At 37.8% G+C, this 18257-nt stretch overlaps 1 protein-coding gene across 5 annotated transcripts in view; it reads left to right on the forward strand.

Moving 5' to 3' along the window:
- Positions 1-18257, forward strand: part of LOC105918472 (semaphorin-6D) — a 206955-nt gene that overhangs the window by 123327 nt on the left and 65371 nt on the right. For all 5 annotated transcript variants that reach the window (XM_036145465.1, XM_036145464.1, XM_036145462.1 and 2 more), the window contains 10 exons: positions 4362-4576; positions 5775-5889; positions 6866-6923; positions 10776-10832; positions 10949-11050; positions 14210-14300; positions 15579-15701; positions 16741-16829; positions 17082-17171; positions 17972-18099. In XM_036145465.1, the coding sequence (XP_036001358.1) occupies positions 4426-4576; positions 5775-5889; positions 6866-6923; positions 10776-10832; positions 10949-11050; positions 14210-14300; positions 15579-15701; positions 16741-16829; positions 17082-17171; positions 17972-18099 (1004 nt within the window). In that variant the 5' untranslated portion in view covers positions 4362-4425. The remainder of the gene's footprint in view (positions 1-4361; positions 4577-5774; positions 5890-6865; positions 6924-10775; positions 10833-10948; positions 11051-14209; positions 14301-15578; positions 15702-16740; positions 16830-17081; positions 17172-17971; positions 18100-18257) is intronic.

Genomic DNA, 18257 nt, shown 5'->3' on the forward strand with positions numbered 1-18257 from the left:
GCAGCACCTTAAAGCAGCTTTAACAGGATAATCTACTGTAGAATGTACATGGAAGCTTATCTTGAGAGGCACATACAGAAGAGAGTAATTTGGCTGCAGCTTTTTTGGATCCTTTGATGGATTTTAGGGAGTTTTTAAGGATAGCTAACTGAATTTGCATAGCAGCAGTCCTGAATATTGAAATGGCATGTACTGGAGCAGCATTGTGCTTTCTTTGGTATTATGTTAAAGATATAGCTGAAAAAAGGGCAGTTGCAGTAAAGACCTATTAGATGTGTACATAAAACTGTCTGGATCAAAAATAATGAAGCTTTATGGTAGGAATAATTGCCAGGGTGATGGCAATGTGTTTATTTCTAATGTTAAGCAGTGAATCACATAGGTGTTCCTGTAAGTGGAGGCTTTTGCTGTATTAACTCTGAGTTTTTGTATTTAGTTATTTGTTGCCTTTCTGTGTAATTGAAACAAATTGTACACTTTCTGTGTTTGCAGTATAGTGTCCGTTCACCATCAGAAGAGAATGGAGTGTTTTCTCCAGTTGCATTAATGTTTTTATTGTATTCAAAGCACGATAGATCACTTCTGGTCCAGGAAACTAACTGGACAGCTAAGCTACACAACTAGAACATTAAATCTTTTAATCAAAGGTTTAATGTTCTAGCTGCGCACTAGCCTATGTAACTTTTATGTGTTTCATTTTGTCCAAATTATTCAGGTTTCCTAAATGACAAGTGACTCATCTTTGACATTTGTTGTCAAATCAACAGAACCAAACTTATTGAGGCATTTGTATATAGGTGGCAAAAGTAGACATGCTTTTGGAGTCTATGTTATATCTTAGACTCCAAAAGGCGTATGTACCTTCAGGCCTTCCACACATTGTAATGCCTCAGCTGTCAAGAAATCGTTCCAAGAGTCCATCCCATCCAGCAGTACACATCCAGGTGTAAATTACATTTGAGAAATGGGACGCAGCTTTAGACAGAATGTCATGAGCAAGGACTAAATAAAGCCGGCTTTTCTCCAAGGTGAGCTCTGAGCTGTAAAAGCATGACTGAGTGAGTGACTAGCCATTCGTTAGTGCACATACTTTGTCTCGGCCTTGTCTCGTTGAATGAGAATTGACATCATGGCTGATTTAGCTCAGAGCATCAAATTAATGATTTAAGGAATAAAACACACACCCACACAAATAGGGACCTACACGCTGATTTAAGGGGCTATTTTTATTGACAAATATGACTCATCCAACAGAGAGCATATGTTGCCTTATTTACTCCTTTTTCGTTGAAGGTGTAAGAAATTCTCCAGGTTTGTCTCAGTCTCATTTATTTACAGTTGTGTATTTTCTATTCGCTACACTTGCAGGTTTCCCTCTTCTCTTGTATTGCACTGACTTACTAAGATGCAGTTGCGTTACTCTCAGGAAGAGCCAGGATCAGAAATATTCGACTCCATATTTTAAAGGGTCCTTACATGTCAGACGATTCCTTTGAAGTACCAAAATCTGAACACATTTGTCCCGGCAGCAGTAGTTTTTTGACTAATTAATCTGATGCCAGTGCTGTGTATAGTAGCTTGTCTTCAGACGAGCCTCTTCCATGTTTTTATGGCACAATCTATTAGAATTTGAATGGCATAGCATTAAGCAGCAAAAGATGACCAGACACAGTGTGGCATGCTACATTGGACTCAAACACAGACCAGTATTTTAACACATGTTCAGTGTCCTCCTGCTGTAATTGCAGCATAATTATCTCTTAATGTGAAGAGTTTTAAAAAGCTTACATTAAATGTATAGTGGCTGAAATAAGACTGGAGTGTATTTGGGAGATTCTTCCACATGATGGGAGGGGGGTGTGAGCATGTAGGATGGTCTTGCACATTCACAGTTATTCAAAGAGTGACCCAGACGTTTACTACCTATATTTCTGGAAAAATCATCCCCTATACCTTTAATAGGGAAAACCCAGAATATTTTGTGCAGCAAAAAGTGTAACAAACTGTGCACATGAAAATATGGTGGTGTAAAAAAAAAAAGTTTGCACCTATGTGACTTATGAGTGACATAGAAATAAGAGGCTGTACTCTAGCAACAGGTATCAGGAGTCAAGGTTGGGCTCCAATAATGATCGTCTAAAAATGCCATGACCGGCAATACTGGGGAACAGACCGGGACATCGCTACAGTGCACCAGTGTCCAAGATAGGCCCTAATTATCTGATGTGAGCAAGCGAGCTAATTACTGTGTTGGACTGCTTTTGACTTATGAGCAATTTAATACTTCATGGGCCAGATGGAATTAGCTCACAGGCCATGTTACAGATTTACAGTTGTAAAATGTGTAGTTTTAGCTGACTAATTTAATTTCAGATTTAAATCCAATGAACAACTTTTTTTTCTTTTTTCTTTTTTACAATAGATTGAACACGTGCTCTTTTTAGCTGACATTTTGTAAGAGTCACTTTTATTGGGTGTTCATTATTTTGGGACTTTTTTTAAAGGACACACCATTTTTTCTGCTATTTCAAGCTTTTAAATTACTTCACACAGCTATCAGGCTGTTTGCCATTTACCAGCTCATACCTTAACACAACGTAGCTGGCTGGCCTCATTAGAAAGAGGAAAATCCACCAATGGTAACTGAATGAGCTTTCTCTAAATGGAATTCGGTCTGAAGCTGTAATTGCTTAAATTGTCTCGTATACAAAACCAATAAATGCCAACTGGAGAGGAAAAAAGGAAAGCGGGCTGCATGGTCTGCTCTGCTAAACTGTCAAAAGACGGAGTGAAAGACAGTTATTACCACCAGCAGTTTGTTCAAACGCTGCGGAGCCACGAACCTCCAGTACAAGATTTCCAGCAATCATCACATCACAGAAACTGTTTTATCAAAGGTACACGGCTTGAAACAAGATATCAGCTGTGTGCCTGGGGCTTTTTCAAAGCAATATCCTTTACTGAACAAAATAGCAAATTTCTTCCGTTCCAAAGATAATCTTGGTCAATCTCATGGTTTTAAGGTAGAATTACTGCATCACTCCCCGTTACCAACTTAATGTGTGTTTTCTGACGCTTTGCCCATCATTGCTCTCCCCCTTCCCTTTTCCCGTACAGCTCGCATCAAATAAATCCAGGGGATGACGCCAACAAAAGCCGGGACTGTCTGTAGTTTGAGATGAAAAGAGAGAAAGAAACGTGCAGACGAAACGTAGCTGGTGATGTTTTCAGATCAAAATGGGAGGAGAAATAGATAAGTCATTAGACCGACTCCTCATTTCTTTTATTTTTATTTTTTGGTGCATTTCCTTAGAGGATGGTAAGGAGAAAGAAGTAGTTGTTGTTTTTTTTGCCACGTCTGGGTTCACCTATTTTCTTTTCATTTGTCACTTCATACGACAGAACAAATCAAGAGATTGAGGAGATGACACAAGGAGGATGATGGAAGAGGGGACGAGAGAAAAGCGTGCCACCTTCATGCTCTCCTTTGTCACTCCGTGTGATGATAAAAAAGGAAGAAAGGAGGCGAAAAAGTCGAACAGAAATGAATATTAGAGGAGCCAGAAGTAGATGTTTTAAACTCAATGTTATGCATTGGGTGTAACACGAATGACTAAAGTCATTCCAAATGTATATTAATAATACATTTTAGAACAGAAATTATTAATAAAATTATAAAACCAGATTAAAATAAGAAGTCTGAAACCAAGAAAACCTTCATAATTCCACTAATTTATTTCTCTGGGGTTACGGTGATGCAATGCGATAATCTGACCTTGCCTTAGGGTTTGGAGGAGTGTTAATTACTTGCAGACAGAAAGCAGAATAAATTAAAGTCTCTCTTTAAAATACGACTTCAGTTCAGAGGAGTTCAACACAAAGTGAAATAATTGAGGTCTTAACATTCGATTTTGAAGTTCTCCCCCTAAAACAAGCAAAACAAAAATAAACCGGAAGCACAGCTCAACGGAAGTTATCTAAATAAACCCCCACACTTGTGCTGAATGTGACAAACGGCTCAAAGCTTTGATTCTGTGAAAACACTGAATGTGTAAATGATTGATCTGATTCTCTGATCTGCTCTGAACCAACTCCTTGAAACTGTAGAGCTGCTTTTATCGTGATAGATGTGTGTTTTCTGTGTGGTGGCACTAACACGCCATCAGTGTGCTACCGCTTGTAAATGACTGCACGTTGTGCGCTGCGGTCTTGTGGGTTAATGCAGTGCTGAATGATAATTTCTTCTAATTTACAGCTACAGATGAAACGCATGACTCCAGGAGAGAAAAACCCTGGACTCTTAAGCTTTCCACCTTCATTTTTAGAGCCTTAACCTCTTTTCTCTCTCTGTCCACTCACAGCGGATGTTCGCGATGACCCACTGACACCACCCGCCTCCACCTTCCTTCATTCTCAAGGTCCCCTATGAAAATGGCCCTGACCGGGTGGCTGTGGCTATGGCGGCTGCCGTTGTTGCTGACATTGCCAATGCTTCGTTCGTGTTTTCTGTCTGTGTCAGCCTCGACCACATCCTTCCCCAAAGACCTGGAACCCCTCCATTCTGTCAGCTTGGAGCGTGAGTGAATCCCTTTGAGTACATTTTGCTCTTGCACTGCAAAAAGGGAACTAAAAGTAAGTCAAACTTTCTTGAAATGTATGTGTCCTTGATTTGAGCAGCTAACTAAGATGATCTGCCAATGGATTTTTGCATTTGAAATAAGAACAATTCATCTACATCATCTTATTTCAAGTGCAGGATCTAGTTATCTTATTTTAGGAGTATAAATACTCATTCCATTGGGAAATGGTCTAATTTAGCTTCACAAGTAAAGGAAAAATACACTAATTTCAAAAACATTTTACTTTTAGTTCACTTTTTGCAGTGTGATAAATTGACCCATCACAAAGTTTTAATGCTGCAAATTTTCTCTCTGTTTTTCATAGTTATTATGCATCATTGAAATATTTTTATACATCGTGTAAAAAAATAGCCTAATCTTTCGTTTTTTACTTCCTTATTTTAAATATTTCTTGTTTTATTTCACCTCGGATTAATGAAATAATTTCTTATTGTTAAAAGCCAGAATAATGAAGATATTTTTCATTACTTTTCTAAAATTTTGAAATTTTATTATTAAAAACTAAGATGAATAGCTAGGATGAATATGTCCCTATACAATTAGGCAATAACAGCTGCAACAACTGCACAAATATGCAGAACATAATAGTTTTCCCCCCATTTCCAGATCTGAGCTACATCCCACCCTAGCCATTTCTGTCCAATGAGAGCAACGATGGTCATACACGTGGCTCTGTTACAAGTTATAGTTCACGTTCTAAAAGTACAACGTGAAAGCAAACTGAGACAAATGAAATAAATAAAGTCCGTTTTTGGGCCGGACCAAACAAACGGACCGAAGGACTGTTCTGGTATGAATGTTGTTTAAATATAGAATTCTCAATTTAAAGAATGTGAATAAAAAATATTGCTCATTTAAAAAAAAAATGTTTTTTTTCATTACCACAGCTGATCTAAAACTAGAAAAGTTAATAACAGACCATACAAATATATATTTTTTACCTTCTTTGTACAGTGTCTGTAAATATCCAGCTTCAATCCGTTGGGATAGATTGTTTTTTTTTTTTTAGAGAACATACAATGTATGAATGCTGAGTTTTACACAAAGGTATATTTTGTTTGGTCTGTTTAAAAGAAATAAGTTGACATTCCAAATTCACGAAAGTAGCTTTTCTAAATATTCAATTGTTTGCAGAATCGGACAAATATCCAGGCTTTCAGGGTCTGCTACAGGACAACGACACCTTACGCCTGGGTCTGGACTTCCAGAGAATGTTGCGGATCAATCACATCCTTTACATTGCTGCAAGGTTAGTTGGTTAGAAAAAAAACAAACAATCGGCCTTCATGCTAGTTAAAAATTTACTGGTAAGTGTGTATTCCTATAGGTGTGCATATTCGGCAGATTTGATTTTGATGTTTGCCAATCATATCATTTGTTTAGAGGTTAAACTTCCCTGGCTAAGGTTAAGCAATTGGTTAATCAGCTGATGGTTGCCAACTCTAATTGGATGATTACTTATTTTCCACTTACATGTTCTCAGTTTTTTTTTTTTTTTCTTAAAAAAAAATCTATACAAAGTGTCAAGTGTCAAGGTTTTGACCGTCTTGATAAAGACCCATCAGTAGAACAATACAATAATAATTTAATTGCCTACTATAATAAAATCCCCTTTTTAAAAGTTTGATAAGTGCTTTTGTCTACTTTGGTTTGACCTGTCTGTGGCTTTTTAGTAAAACCCCACCCCCTAAAGAAAAGTTCTAGAACAGAGCATTTGGGCTAAAAACATTTTGTTTGTGCTATTTACCACCCTGTGCTAAGTGCAATTGACTTTTAATATGAAGGACTTGAAGTACACTCTGTCTCTGTTTTGCCTGATTAAAAATGTGAATTTTAAATTAAAGGGCAAACAGCAGCCACAACCCTCATCTAAAGTGCACTCTTACTACATAAATCTAGTTAATGAAGCTAAAGGACAATGATATGGAGCAAAGAACAGATATGGACAGATCATGTTAAACCAGAAACACATTTTAATCCTTCTTGATCTTTATCATCAAATACCCCCCAATCCTACGTGTGATTCTTGGCTTTGACCGCCGTTCATAATCAGGCGTGTTGTGAAGTAGCTTTACACATGACAAAGTAAAGGTGAACATAAAACAGCCTTACAGATGTGGCTGTATTTAGATGCGATGTGTTTGAAGCAGCACTTTCATCAGAATTCATCTTCTGAAATGTTAGCGTGTGCGGCGGGGCCTGACTCTACGCTTTGAACTCCTCAGGGATCATGTGTTTGCTGTGAACCTCACGACGGCATCAGAGCAGTTTGTTCCACAGCTGGTGAGTAAATTTATACGATAAACAGTTTATTTTTGGATCTGTTGCTCCAAGAGACCACAAACATGTCTGCATCGAATATTCTGGATGTCAAAATTACTTTGACTGTATACTTCTGTCTGCCCCGGAGCTGCTGCATGTCACCCCCTTTTTTTTTTTTTTTTGAATTAGTTAAGCAGGTGCTTACAAAAAACTGCTTTTATGAGAATAAAGTGCGTGAATACCTTGGCTTACAGTTGTAAAATGGGTATGACGCTTTTCCCTTTTTCCTATTTGTGACTCATTTTTTAACCCTTTTCAGTATATGTCCTAAATTTATTTAATAGAATATAATTGTCTCCTCGGGGAAGAATAAATGAGATTCGGAAACACGGCAACAAAACCCTGAAGAATTAACACCACTGTATACAGTTTTTTCATGTTTATTCATGTTGTTTCATGTGATTTTTCATACTATGAAAAAGCTTAGCCGTTTGGAGAGTGATGATATTCTGCTTCAGTGTCAGGTAAAAGTGTTGGAAAAAAGCCTTATATGAGCTTTAAAAGAACTAAAGTGTTTGAAATTTTTAGTGGAAATTAATATCTGTGTCCTGTTTTTAAGTTTATCTACCGTTTTTTTTCGGATCATAAGGTCCACCGGGTTATAAGGCGCTTTAAACATTTTTCTGAAGTGTATAATATCACTCCGCACTGCAAAAAGGAAACTAAAAGTGAGTCAAATTTTCTTGAAATGAGCACATTTTCCTTGATTTGAGAAGTTAAATAAGACTATTTGCCAATGGATTAAGATTTGTGCACTTAAAATAAGAACAATTCATCTCCATCTTATTTTAAGTGCAGGATATCTAATTATCTTATCTTAGGGGTAAAAATACTCATTCCATTTGAAAATGATTTAGCTGCTCAAATCAAGGAAAAATATACTCATTTCCAGAAATATTTGCTTACTTTTAGATCCCTTTCTGCAGCGTGCCCCTCCATGTACACATCTCTCTCCTGAGAGGAAGAGCTATCCGTCTCTGTCGGGAGGACAGAGTTGTTGGACTACACTGCCCTGTTTGTAACATCAGGCCAAAATAAACGTAATGTTTATATTGAACTAACTTACTAGGTTTCTTGTTGCTAGAGCATAATCCTGGTGCGGGCTGCCTTAGATGAATGCACTTTTAGTTTAGACATTACAGTCAGGCAGTGTTGTAGACAGCTCAGGGGTCCGATCAAGCAGTGACTCTGTACCATAATGCTCCGAATATCCACTGAACGCAACACATTTAACAGATTTTTAAGCGCAACGTACCACATAAAATTGGTCTGTAAGCACCAGTACAATGCTTGTAATATATATGGCGCATTGGACTATAAGGCACACCATCAATTTTTGAGAAAATTTAAGGATTTTAAGTATGCCATATAACCCGAAAAATGCAGTACTCTTATGGAGAAAAGTTGCATAAACCACAAAGCTACTGCTACTAAAATATATTTGAGGTAAAATATACTATGTTGAGTAGTTTGCGTAAAAAGAGACGTGTGTAAGTGTTTTGTAGGTATATGGTACACAACAATTAAAAATATTTATGGGCAAATCAATTCTATGAGTTTAAAGGAATATTTAGATGCCGATGCACTTAAAGATTAACTGGAAGTTGTTTTTTCATGCCTTAAAAAGACTGAAATGAAACCTTAAAAAATGGGCAAGATAATTTACATTGTGGAAGCAAAAATGATATATCAATGTCAGAGGTGGGTAGAGTTGCCAAAAATTGTACTCAAGAGTAGCGATGCCTGATACGTGAGTGCAGTAAAACTACTCCCGAAAGTAAATTTTGCTCAAAATGTTACTCAAGCAAATGTAACTGAGTAAATGTAACTAGCTACTACCCACCTCAGATCTAACTTTGTTGTGCTCAGCTTTTTATTTCAAAATCTGTGTTGTCAGTCAGTGTTCATGGAACAACTAGTATTCTTTAAAAAGATACTTTTAGGTCTAGAAAACTCCAGTTTAATTTCTCAGTAAAGATCATTATATGCATGCATGCATACCTACACATCCACACAATGATTAGTAGGCTTGTGATTGCTTCAGAACATGTCAGTGAGCTTCATATCTCTGGTTCGCCATCCTTCTGCATCTTAGTCTCACGTAAGACTGTCTCCCTCAGAGCAAGGGGAGCAGCATTGGAACCGACAGCTGACAATGCAGCAAAGAACCCTTTTCCTTATTGCACAATAGATCTATTAAATATCAGGGCGGCAAAACAAAACTATAGCGGCTTGTAATATTTGAGGCACCACAAAGGGCATGCTTTCTTTGATCTCCGCACCTCCTCCTCATCAAAGGGAAAAGGTTACAGGGTGGCTTCTGACAGTAATAGGCCTTCTAGTGTGTTGTGGGACGGTGGGCTTACAGCAGCTCTTTGATGTGAGATGTTACACTCGTTATCAATGATTCGATCCCAGTGGTGCGTCCGAGGACTGCACGGTCTCCTGCTCTGTATCTCTGAGTGCATGCACTTTTAACTTCACAGAAAGGTTGTTCTTGTTAAATTGGGAATTCATGATTTCCCTATATTTAAAATCTTTGCGATAACATATTTGTTTAGCTTCTCACTGGCTTTTCTTAAGGTAAAATTTTGTCAGACCTAGACGTAGTATATTTACATTTGAAAGTTGATATAGCAACAAGTTAGAAATGTCCCTACTTCTAAAAGATTTTTTTTTATATTGACTGTGTCACCACAGTGTTCCCCATAAAACTTTACGATGACAAACTTTCCATGAGGAAAACATAATCTGGCTTTATGAGAATTGTTCTTTTTGCTAAAAATGACAAAGTCGTTACAATTAGCAGTTGTGAATGTGAACAAAATAAATTTGTTCTTAAGCTTGAACCACTAATATAATAAGCATGCCGAGCATATTGTTTTGTTTAATTTTTTAACTGGATTTTGTCAAACGGTGTTCCATAGATAAGATTTCATTCATTGTACTTTTAAAGTTGAATATTACATTTAACATTTATTGACCACAAAAACTGTTTTTTGCACTTAATAAATTACAGGAAAAACCGAAATCTTAACGCATTCGACTTTTTTTAAAATCAGAAGCAACAGTAATTCCTACTTAAATAAGATATATTGGTTTGTAAATTTATTTACTGATTGATTTGATAGATGCATAGACTAAATAAAAAAAAATCCATCTAAATTTGGAATATGTTTCTTTTACTGTGCAACCTTTATGCTGTTGTTTACAAAGTAACATAAGTATGTAAAGCGAAATTAGCTGGTTAATTTGTTGGGCTGTCTGCTGAGGTAGCCAGCCTACAATTATCTGTTTAATAGGCATGCTGTTCTTGGTTTGCCAGCTGCAGTTCTAAAACAGCTCTACCTAAATAAATGTGCAGGATGGTGCTCTGTCAGTTTCCAAGCCATGAGCATTTTTATTTTCTCATTTATTCTCACTGCAAAAATAAATGTCCTTGTTCGGAATTTGCTCGTTACGCTATGTTTCCATTATTTTCCATATATGGGACTACAGAAAACAGGTGACATTTTCATCTATGCCCGTCACACCTCTGCCTCTCCGGAAAGATCTCTTCAGAGCGGAAAACTTTAAAACTAATAACAGACTTGTGGTCCGAACCTTTCTCTCGTTTATCTGAGCCGTAGCCTCAACAGCTGCTCCCCTGATTGACCTGAAGTGTTTGTACAAACAGCTCTTCAGTCACATATGACTCATCTTCGTCCGGCTCAACAAAGTGGCTGCTTTTATTTCTAATCATCTGACTTCAACAGACAAAGCTCCTGTAAAAGCGTAATATAATGTTAAGTGTGCACACGCCTTGTGTTTCAGAAGCTGACGTGGAAATCCAAAGATGTCAGCAAGTGTACAGTCAGGGGAAAGAACAGCGTGAGTTCAGCCGCCACGCTCGACTTCTGTCTACCTCGTTCAGATTTCACTCTTCGTCTGTTTTAAAAAGTTTGACTTTATGGTTTCATTTCATTGCCATAATCTTTGTGTTTCAGGACGAGTGCTATAACTATGTCAAAGTTCTGGTGCCTCGAAATGATGAGACTCTGTTCGCTTGTGGTACAAATGCCTTCAACCCAACCTGCCGCAACTACAAGGTAAATGTCTCTGACTTGCCGTATATGCGGTCATCACTTTTTTCTTTTCCTTTAATAATAATAATATAAGAAGTGCATTTGAAGAACCCCACAGGTGTTTTTTACACATTTTCGCTCAGTCTGTGAGAGCGCTTTCCCAGCTCAATAAATATTGATAGTTTCCAGGCTGAAATGGTGGGAAATAACTCCTGGGTGTTTGAGGGTCTTAAGAAATATCGAGTTGTCAGAAAAGGCTAACAGAAGTCTTAATAACTATTTATTTCTATTTATTTTCTGATGTTTATTTGCTTCTGCGGCCAAATAGATTATCAGACAAGAAATCCCAAAGGGGGTAGACGAGTAGCAGTGATGTACCAAGCAGGGGTTTACAGCTGCAATAGCTTCCAGTGCTTTCTGAGAAGCTCCATGTACACTGTGTTGTCAAAGTCACGTTTGAGTTGCACAAAAACAGAATGTAGCCTTAGTATTAATTATCTCTTTATAAAATATCCAACATTTCTGCAAATGAAACTTCCACATTAAGTGGCTCAAACCAGGTACACCTGTTAAAGCTACATCAGAAACAAATACCCCCCGAAAAGGGTTATAGATCAGAGAAGGAAAGGGGGAGTTGATATCTTTTGGGACAGTTTGACCTTTAAGACTCAGGGTAAACGAGACTCAAGTACGCACAAGTTTGTGTGAGCCTTTAAAATGCAGGCAGCAGGAATCACCTTTGGAGTCATTCCGAACACAAGGTAACTATGACAGCTATCCTCACTATCATGGGGTTACTGTGAACTCCCTTATTGCACTTTTTTATATTTGAAAGCTTATAATTTGTCGTTAAGCCAGTATACTTAATGTGTGCTGATCACAAGAAGCAACCCTTTGAATTTTATTTGGAGAGGGCTAACATTAGATAATAATAATAATAATAATAATAATAATAATAATAATAATAATAATAATAATAATACATGTTTTTATAATCCTATTATCCTATTATATCCCACCCTGTAGCTGAAGTTTTTTGATAATATTTTATGTGATGGATCTGCATACATAGTCTTAAGAAGGTGAAGTGATAGGAGGAAAATATCTATTAAAAATCAAATTAAAATAAAGTACTGAAAATGTATATGTTCATACCTGTCCACCCCCTTTGTTATGATGCCCCTAAAAAGTTATCGTGCAACCAGTTGTGAAAAAAAATAGGCTGTTTTTTTTTTCATCTGTTGGACTATCTGGTTAACACTGCGACTGTAACCGACTTCCCAGACTGCACAAATGGAGAGTTTAGATTAGTCCGGGTTGCCAATTTAGAGAGATTTCTTTACAAGTCCCGACTTCATTCTTTCTATATACTTATTACTTTAATGAGTAAGAATGTTGCTGTTACTGGCATTTGTATATTTTATATCACTCTTTGTGTACACTATGTCAGTTTATTGTTTTTCACTCATAAATTACCCTCTCAGTTACTGAGTTACAAGCCCAGTTTGCCCCCCTGTGTTTTAGATAATAAAGCCGGAAATCTATCTCAGGGACACAGTGACTTTGATTCTGACGGCGTTTTCCTCCCCTGTTATAATTGTCTGCCTCGTCAAAAGCAAACAAACTTTCATAAATCCCACCCTCTCAGGTGCCACTCAGGAGCGGCTGTTTCTTTTTTTACCCTTCTGCCGCAGCGCTGGAGGTTTGATTGACAGCTTATGACCCTGTTTAGCAGAAGCTCCATGTGCTTTTGAAATCTCTGGCTGTGGAGGAGAAAAAAAAAACATGTTCACCTCAAGACAGAGAGCTTTTATTTCAGTTTTGAAAAGGTTTGGATCTAAAAGTAGACGTTTGGAACTTAGGAAAACAAGGATGCCGTGTTTCTCTTGATGATCTCCAAGCATAATATGCTGCTTGTATGTTTGAAAATCTGATTATGCTGTGCCAAATCAACAATCAGGAGATTTTAAAACCCTTTTATGCAAGTACAGATAACTTTATGTAATTTGCTTGTTTTGAGGCCATGATGATGCAAAACCCTTTAAGAGTTATTCATGCAGGCCAATAAGTCATTATAAATGCAAGCTCGTCTGGCCTGCCCTACTCCTGTGGAGGATTTTTAATTCATCAACACCATTGTCTCCAAGTGCTGCAACAGTGGCAGACGATGAGCAATAATACTGGTGGAATTTAGGGTAAATTTTCTTTGTTTGTGGCTCCTGAGGCGAGACTTTGGAGATAAATGCCAAAGAAAAAGGAAAAAAGTGGCATTGATTACATATTGAACTTGATTTTAGGTTCAGTCAGCTTAAATTATTAGGGGATTGTAAAAAAAAAAAAAAAATTGTTAATTGTAAAGGTAAGCATGAAGGGGAAAAAGGTCCTGATCTGATTCATAAAACTGAATGTATAGTAACCGAAAGCCGGATTCAGAATCGAAAACGGGAAAGTAGGTTGGCAGACATGTCAGAGAGTTCAGCATTTGCAGCTGGAAAGCGATTCAGTTTCCCTGGGGAGAGAATAGCAGACAGGTGTATTTATGAGGCTTCTCGGAAGGCTAAACTCTCTGTTAGAGATTCAGCTAACACACCCAGAAAACACTGCTGTCGGTGCAGCAGCCAGGAAGATGCAGAGATGACATCTAAACTCTATCAGGTCAACCCCGACACTACCAGCATGATAATGAACTTAAACGTGTAAACCAGAGTGTTGTCAGGGGCACAATCTTAAATACACCAACTTGTCCTCTCTCAGCAAACAGATGTTGAGATTCCTAATGGATTTTTCTTTCAGCGGTGTTTGCTACATAAATAAATGGGATTCATTACAAACTGATGTGCTTTGTCATGCATTTTAAATGGTCACCTTTTGTTTTTGAAATGTGTTCGTGCGTGCCGTTAACGTCGGTCTCAGTGCATTATGAAAGGATCAAGCACATGATGTGTGGATTATTAGCACAGGAAGAGCAACATAAAGTGGCTTGCAGCTAAACACTGACTGACAGCGGCTGATTAGCAGCGTTATTATCCTCTTTCCTGACATGCTGTGAATATTTCTGAAGATTCTTCACAAAAAGATGAAGCTTCAACAGATTTTTGTTCATTTAAAATGTTTCTTGTGAGTTATTTAATCTGTTTTAGAGACGGATAACCATTAATTGGATTCGGCTTCTCTTGTTTCCAGATGACCTCCTTGGAGCAGGTTGGGGAAGAAGTGGTCGGTCAGGCTCGCTGTCCGTTTGAGTCCATTCAGTCCAACGTTGGACTGTTTGCTGGTAGGTTAACAGTAAACCAAGGATACTAAACAACGACGCAAAAAGTTGTTCTTAACATTATTTCCTCCCAAGAGCTGCAAGATTAATATGCATAACATGTAGTGACAAGTAACCGAAGGATGGTGCAATAAAAGTAGTGCTTTGCAAAGCTATTGCTACCTACTCAATTTCTTACGTTTTTACATGTTGCAGTGTCATATTCAAATATATTTTATTGGGATATTAGGTAATAGACCAACAGAAAGTTGTTTATAGTTGTAAAACAAAAGGAAAAAATGCAATTTTCTAAACTCCCAACTAATAAAAGTCTAAAAAAGAGTGGCTCTGATACACCTAAATAACATTTTGTACAATCAGTTGCATTCAGAAGCAACCTAATTGGTAAACAGCCACCCCCCTCTGAGCAGTGCAATGTCAGTATAAAAGCAGCTTTTTCTTCTCAAAGTCTGCAGGAATTCACAGCTCGAGTAGAAGGATTGATCAGCTGGACATCTGTGAGTTAATTTGGCTGACCCCTTACTCAGGGGTCACCACAGCAAGTGATTACAACTTGCACATGGACTTGGCTAAGCTTTTACATTGCATGCCCCTCCTGACACTACCGGGAGTCGAACCCGGGCCAAGCATGTATCAGTGACACAGAATGTGCCCACTATACCACAGAAGGAGTATCAACAAGACATCTATTGAAATATGATGGTGAGACCTATTGGGCTAAGCCTGGAAGGAAACCTGCTAGGCTGCAAAAAAAAAAACTGAGAATTGGGCATCTAGACGAACCCTGAACATACAACCAAAGCTGCACAGCTGAATAGTTTATATCACAGCATGTTGTCTAATTTATTTGCCATTTCAGACCTAAATCTGATTGAGAATCCGAGACAAATTGATATTTTTCATCCTGTCTGATTGAGCTTAAGATATGTTTAAAAAAATATGGGCCAAAATGTTTTGTCTTTACAAGTGCAAAGCAAGTACAGAGATATAACCTTTGCAGCAGAAGTATTGACCAAGATTGGCTCACATCCAAGTAGACACCAACATTTTAATTGGTAAATAATTTGTACAAAACATGTTGGTCTCTTGCATAATATCCCCAAAATGGGGCTTTGGTTTTAAATAAAAAAAAATTTAAAAGGTTCAAGGATTATTAATACAATAAGACACCGTGTTCACGTTTCATCTATTTTCAGGACATCCAGATATCTGCTATAGATGGGATTTAAATGTATTTATTTTTTCTAAAGTAGTAATAAGTGAGTTTCCTGTTGCTTTCAGGGGGAGATTTCTACTCGGCCACCATGACAGACTTTCTAGCAAGCGATGCCGTCATCTACAGAAGCCTGGGCGAGGGCCGGCCAGTACTCAGGACCGTCAAATACGACTCCAAATGGCTCCGAGGTATTTTGCAGGAATATGGCTTTGATCGCGGCACGGCCGGAGTTATCTTCACCATCTGCAATTTGCTATGTTTGATATTTAACAACTTCATCACATTTAGGCACCGCCCCATTCTGCAACACCGCTTTAGTCACAGCAAGAACCATTTATAGACTTAATGCTACAATTTAAATCCAAGCCTTGGTTCTAATTTTAATAAGTTTGCATCAGTACAAAAAAAAAAACTTTAAAGATGATTCATTGCTTTTAAGAGAATAAATTGCAATGGTTACCAGTTGTGTGAAATATTCTCTGTAGGCAATGACTCCCTGAAGTCTTTGACACAGACTTCTGCGGATGCTTTGTGTGTTCCCTCGCGGCGTGCTCGCAGATCTTCCCAGCACGCACCTCATGATGTAAACCTGCTGAAACCAAAGCCAAGGCTCTGAGATTTAATGTACCAAATGTTTTATTTCAGCCTCAAAGGAAGTAAATGAGGGAAAATGGTTTAACTGTCAAAACACTTCAAATGTGTGGTATGTTTAGTGTGAGCACTTTTAGAAGCTTTTAAGTCCAAAACTACAGGGAACAGCAAAATCTGTAGTTTTAATTTATAGAGAAAAATGTTTTCATTTATAGCAAAGTTAATATTTGCCCCCTTATTAGTCCACTTACCAGAGAAAGAGATCAACATAACATATGTGTATTTGAAACTGTCCATCCACCCTTGGAGCACAGCTTTGCCCTGGAGGATTGCAGGAATACCAGATCTGTTCCCTGTTTAGAAGAGACAGTAGGATGGCGAATGCCACAGTTGGATTTATCTCCTTAACATTCTAAGATATTTTTCTTGTCTCTGAGTTTCTGAAAAGCGTTCTGGCAGAAGTCAAACTGTCAGCATTTGGAAAGTAAAATCAAGTGAACAAGCCTTTTCCATCCTGATCATTTCAGGGATAGTTTTAACAACATAGAAGGTAGTTAAATGTTAGAGGGGAAAAAAGAGAATAGAGCACCTCAAAAATAGATAAAACAGGTGATTGTTATTCCTTTCTCTCTGCAGAGCCTCATTTCCTGCATGCCATCGACTATGGTAACTATGTCTACTTTTTCCTGAGCGAGATCGCGGTGGAATACACAGCCCTGGGCAAGGTATGTGTGTGAGAAAATTCTCCAGCAACAGGCACCAAGTTTGTTAAAACTTTTTAAAACAATGAAGCAGACACAAACCCTAAAGGATGTGTTCATATTTCTGTAAATCTTTTTTTAAAAAGTAGCTTGGTGTGTGTCTTTACTCCAAAAAGATACTTTTATTTCTTAAAGCCTTTTAATAAAACCGATGAGCTGCGGGGAAAAAAATGTATGGCTTCCACTCTAAAATCCTCTTTCATCAAATTTCCACAGGTTGTGTTTTCTCGAGTTGCGCGTGTCTGCAAGAATGATAACGGAGGATCACCCAGAGTTCTGGAAAGATACTGGACTTCCTTCCTGAAGGTGATTTCCTTGAGCAAAGTTAGGGATGTCTTGATCCAATCCCAAGTATCCGATCAGTGGTAGGATCAGAGAGCTGATTTAGATAACCTTAATTGAACTGTCAAATGAAACTTTATTCCTGATGTCTTTTGTGTCATTTTTGTCAGCCACAATCCAGCAATATAGGGTATTATATAAGTGTCTGCATGGTATACATGTATTATAGTTCATGCACACTGTTCTGCTTATCGTGCAGTTTCTCTTGACCCTTTATAATGACATTTCCAGTTTTTGCAAAACAAATTATTAACGATTTATATCTGAATCAAAAGGAAACATGTTGACGTTAGCACTAAAACAAACTTCACTGCAAGAAAACATCTAAGATGTGATAATTAGGCTATTGCCGATTTAGGAGCTTCCTTTTTTGGAACATGGTGGTAGACTTAAATACACGTTATAATCACATGTTGAAGCAGGCTTTTGAGTTTTACCTGCAAAAGGTAAGATTGGAACAAAATATCTGTCACTGTTAAGAAAATCGGATCCTGCAGCGTTGCATATTAAACCAAATATTACAACTGTCAGGTAATATATTTCCAAGTTGTGCTGGTGCACTTTCAGCTACTGTGGACACAGATTTTAATATATCTAAATAAAAAAAAATACTGTGTAATACTCTTAAGAGGGTAGTGTATTTTACAGCTTGTAAGCTGCATTGATTTTTAGTAAAGTATCACTGCAGGATTCAGCAGGAGAGAACACAATCCTGTTGTTTAATATGTACAGCCAAGCACTAAACCCAGTTTGTGTTTTTTCAGGCACGGCTGAACTGTTCAGTTCCCGGAGACTCCTTCTTCTACTTTGACGTTCTTCAGTCTCTCACCAATGTGCTGCAGATCAACCAGAGGCCGGCTGTCGTTGGGGTGTTCACCACTCAGTCCAACAGGTAATCTCACAAAGGCAGTTGTTAGGTGATTTTATAGTGTATTGGGTATTTTGTGTCGATATGCAGTTTTAATGTATTTTCTCATGAGGAAAAATCACGTGTATTAATGGGTGTTAGCATTTCTAAAATTAGTTCGAGGAAGCTCTTAGATGTGCACA

This window comes from Fundulus heteroclitus, chromosome 13 (genome assembly GCF_011125445.2).
Source record: "Fundulus heteroclitus isolate FHET01 chromosome 13, MU-UCD_Fhet_4.1, whole genome shotgun sequence".
In the NCBI taxonomy this organism is placed as follows: domain Eukaryota; kingdom Metazoa; phylum Chordata; class Actinopteri; order Cyprinodontiformes; family Fundulidae; genus Fundulus; species Fundulus heteroclitus.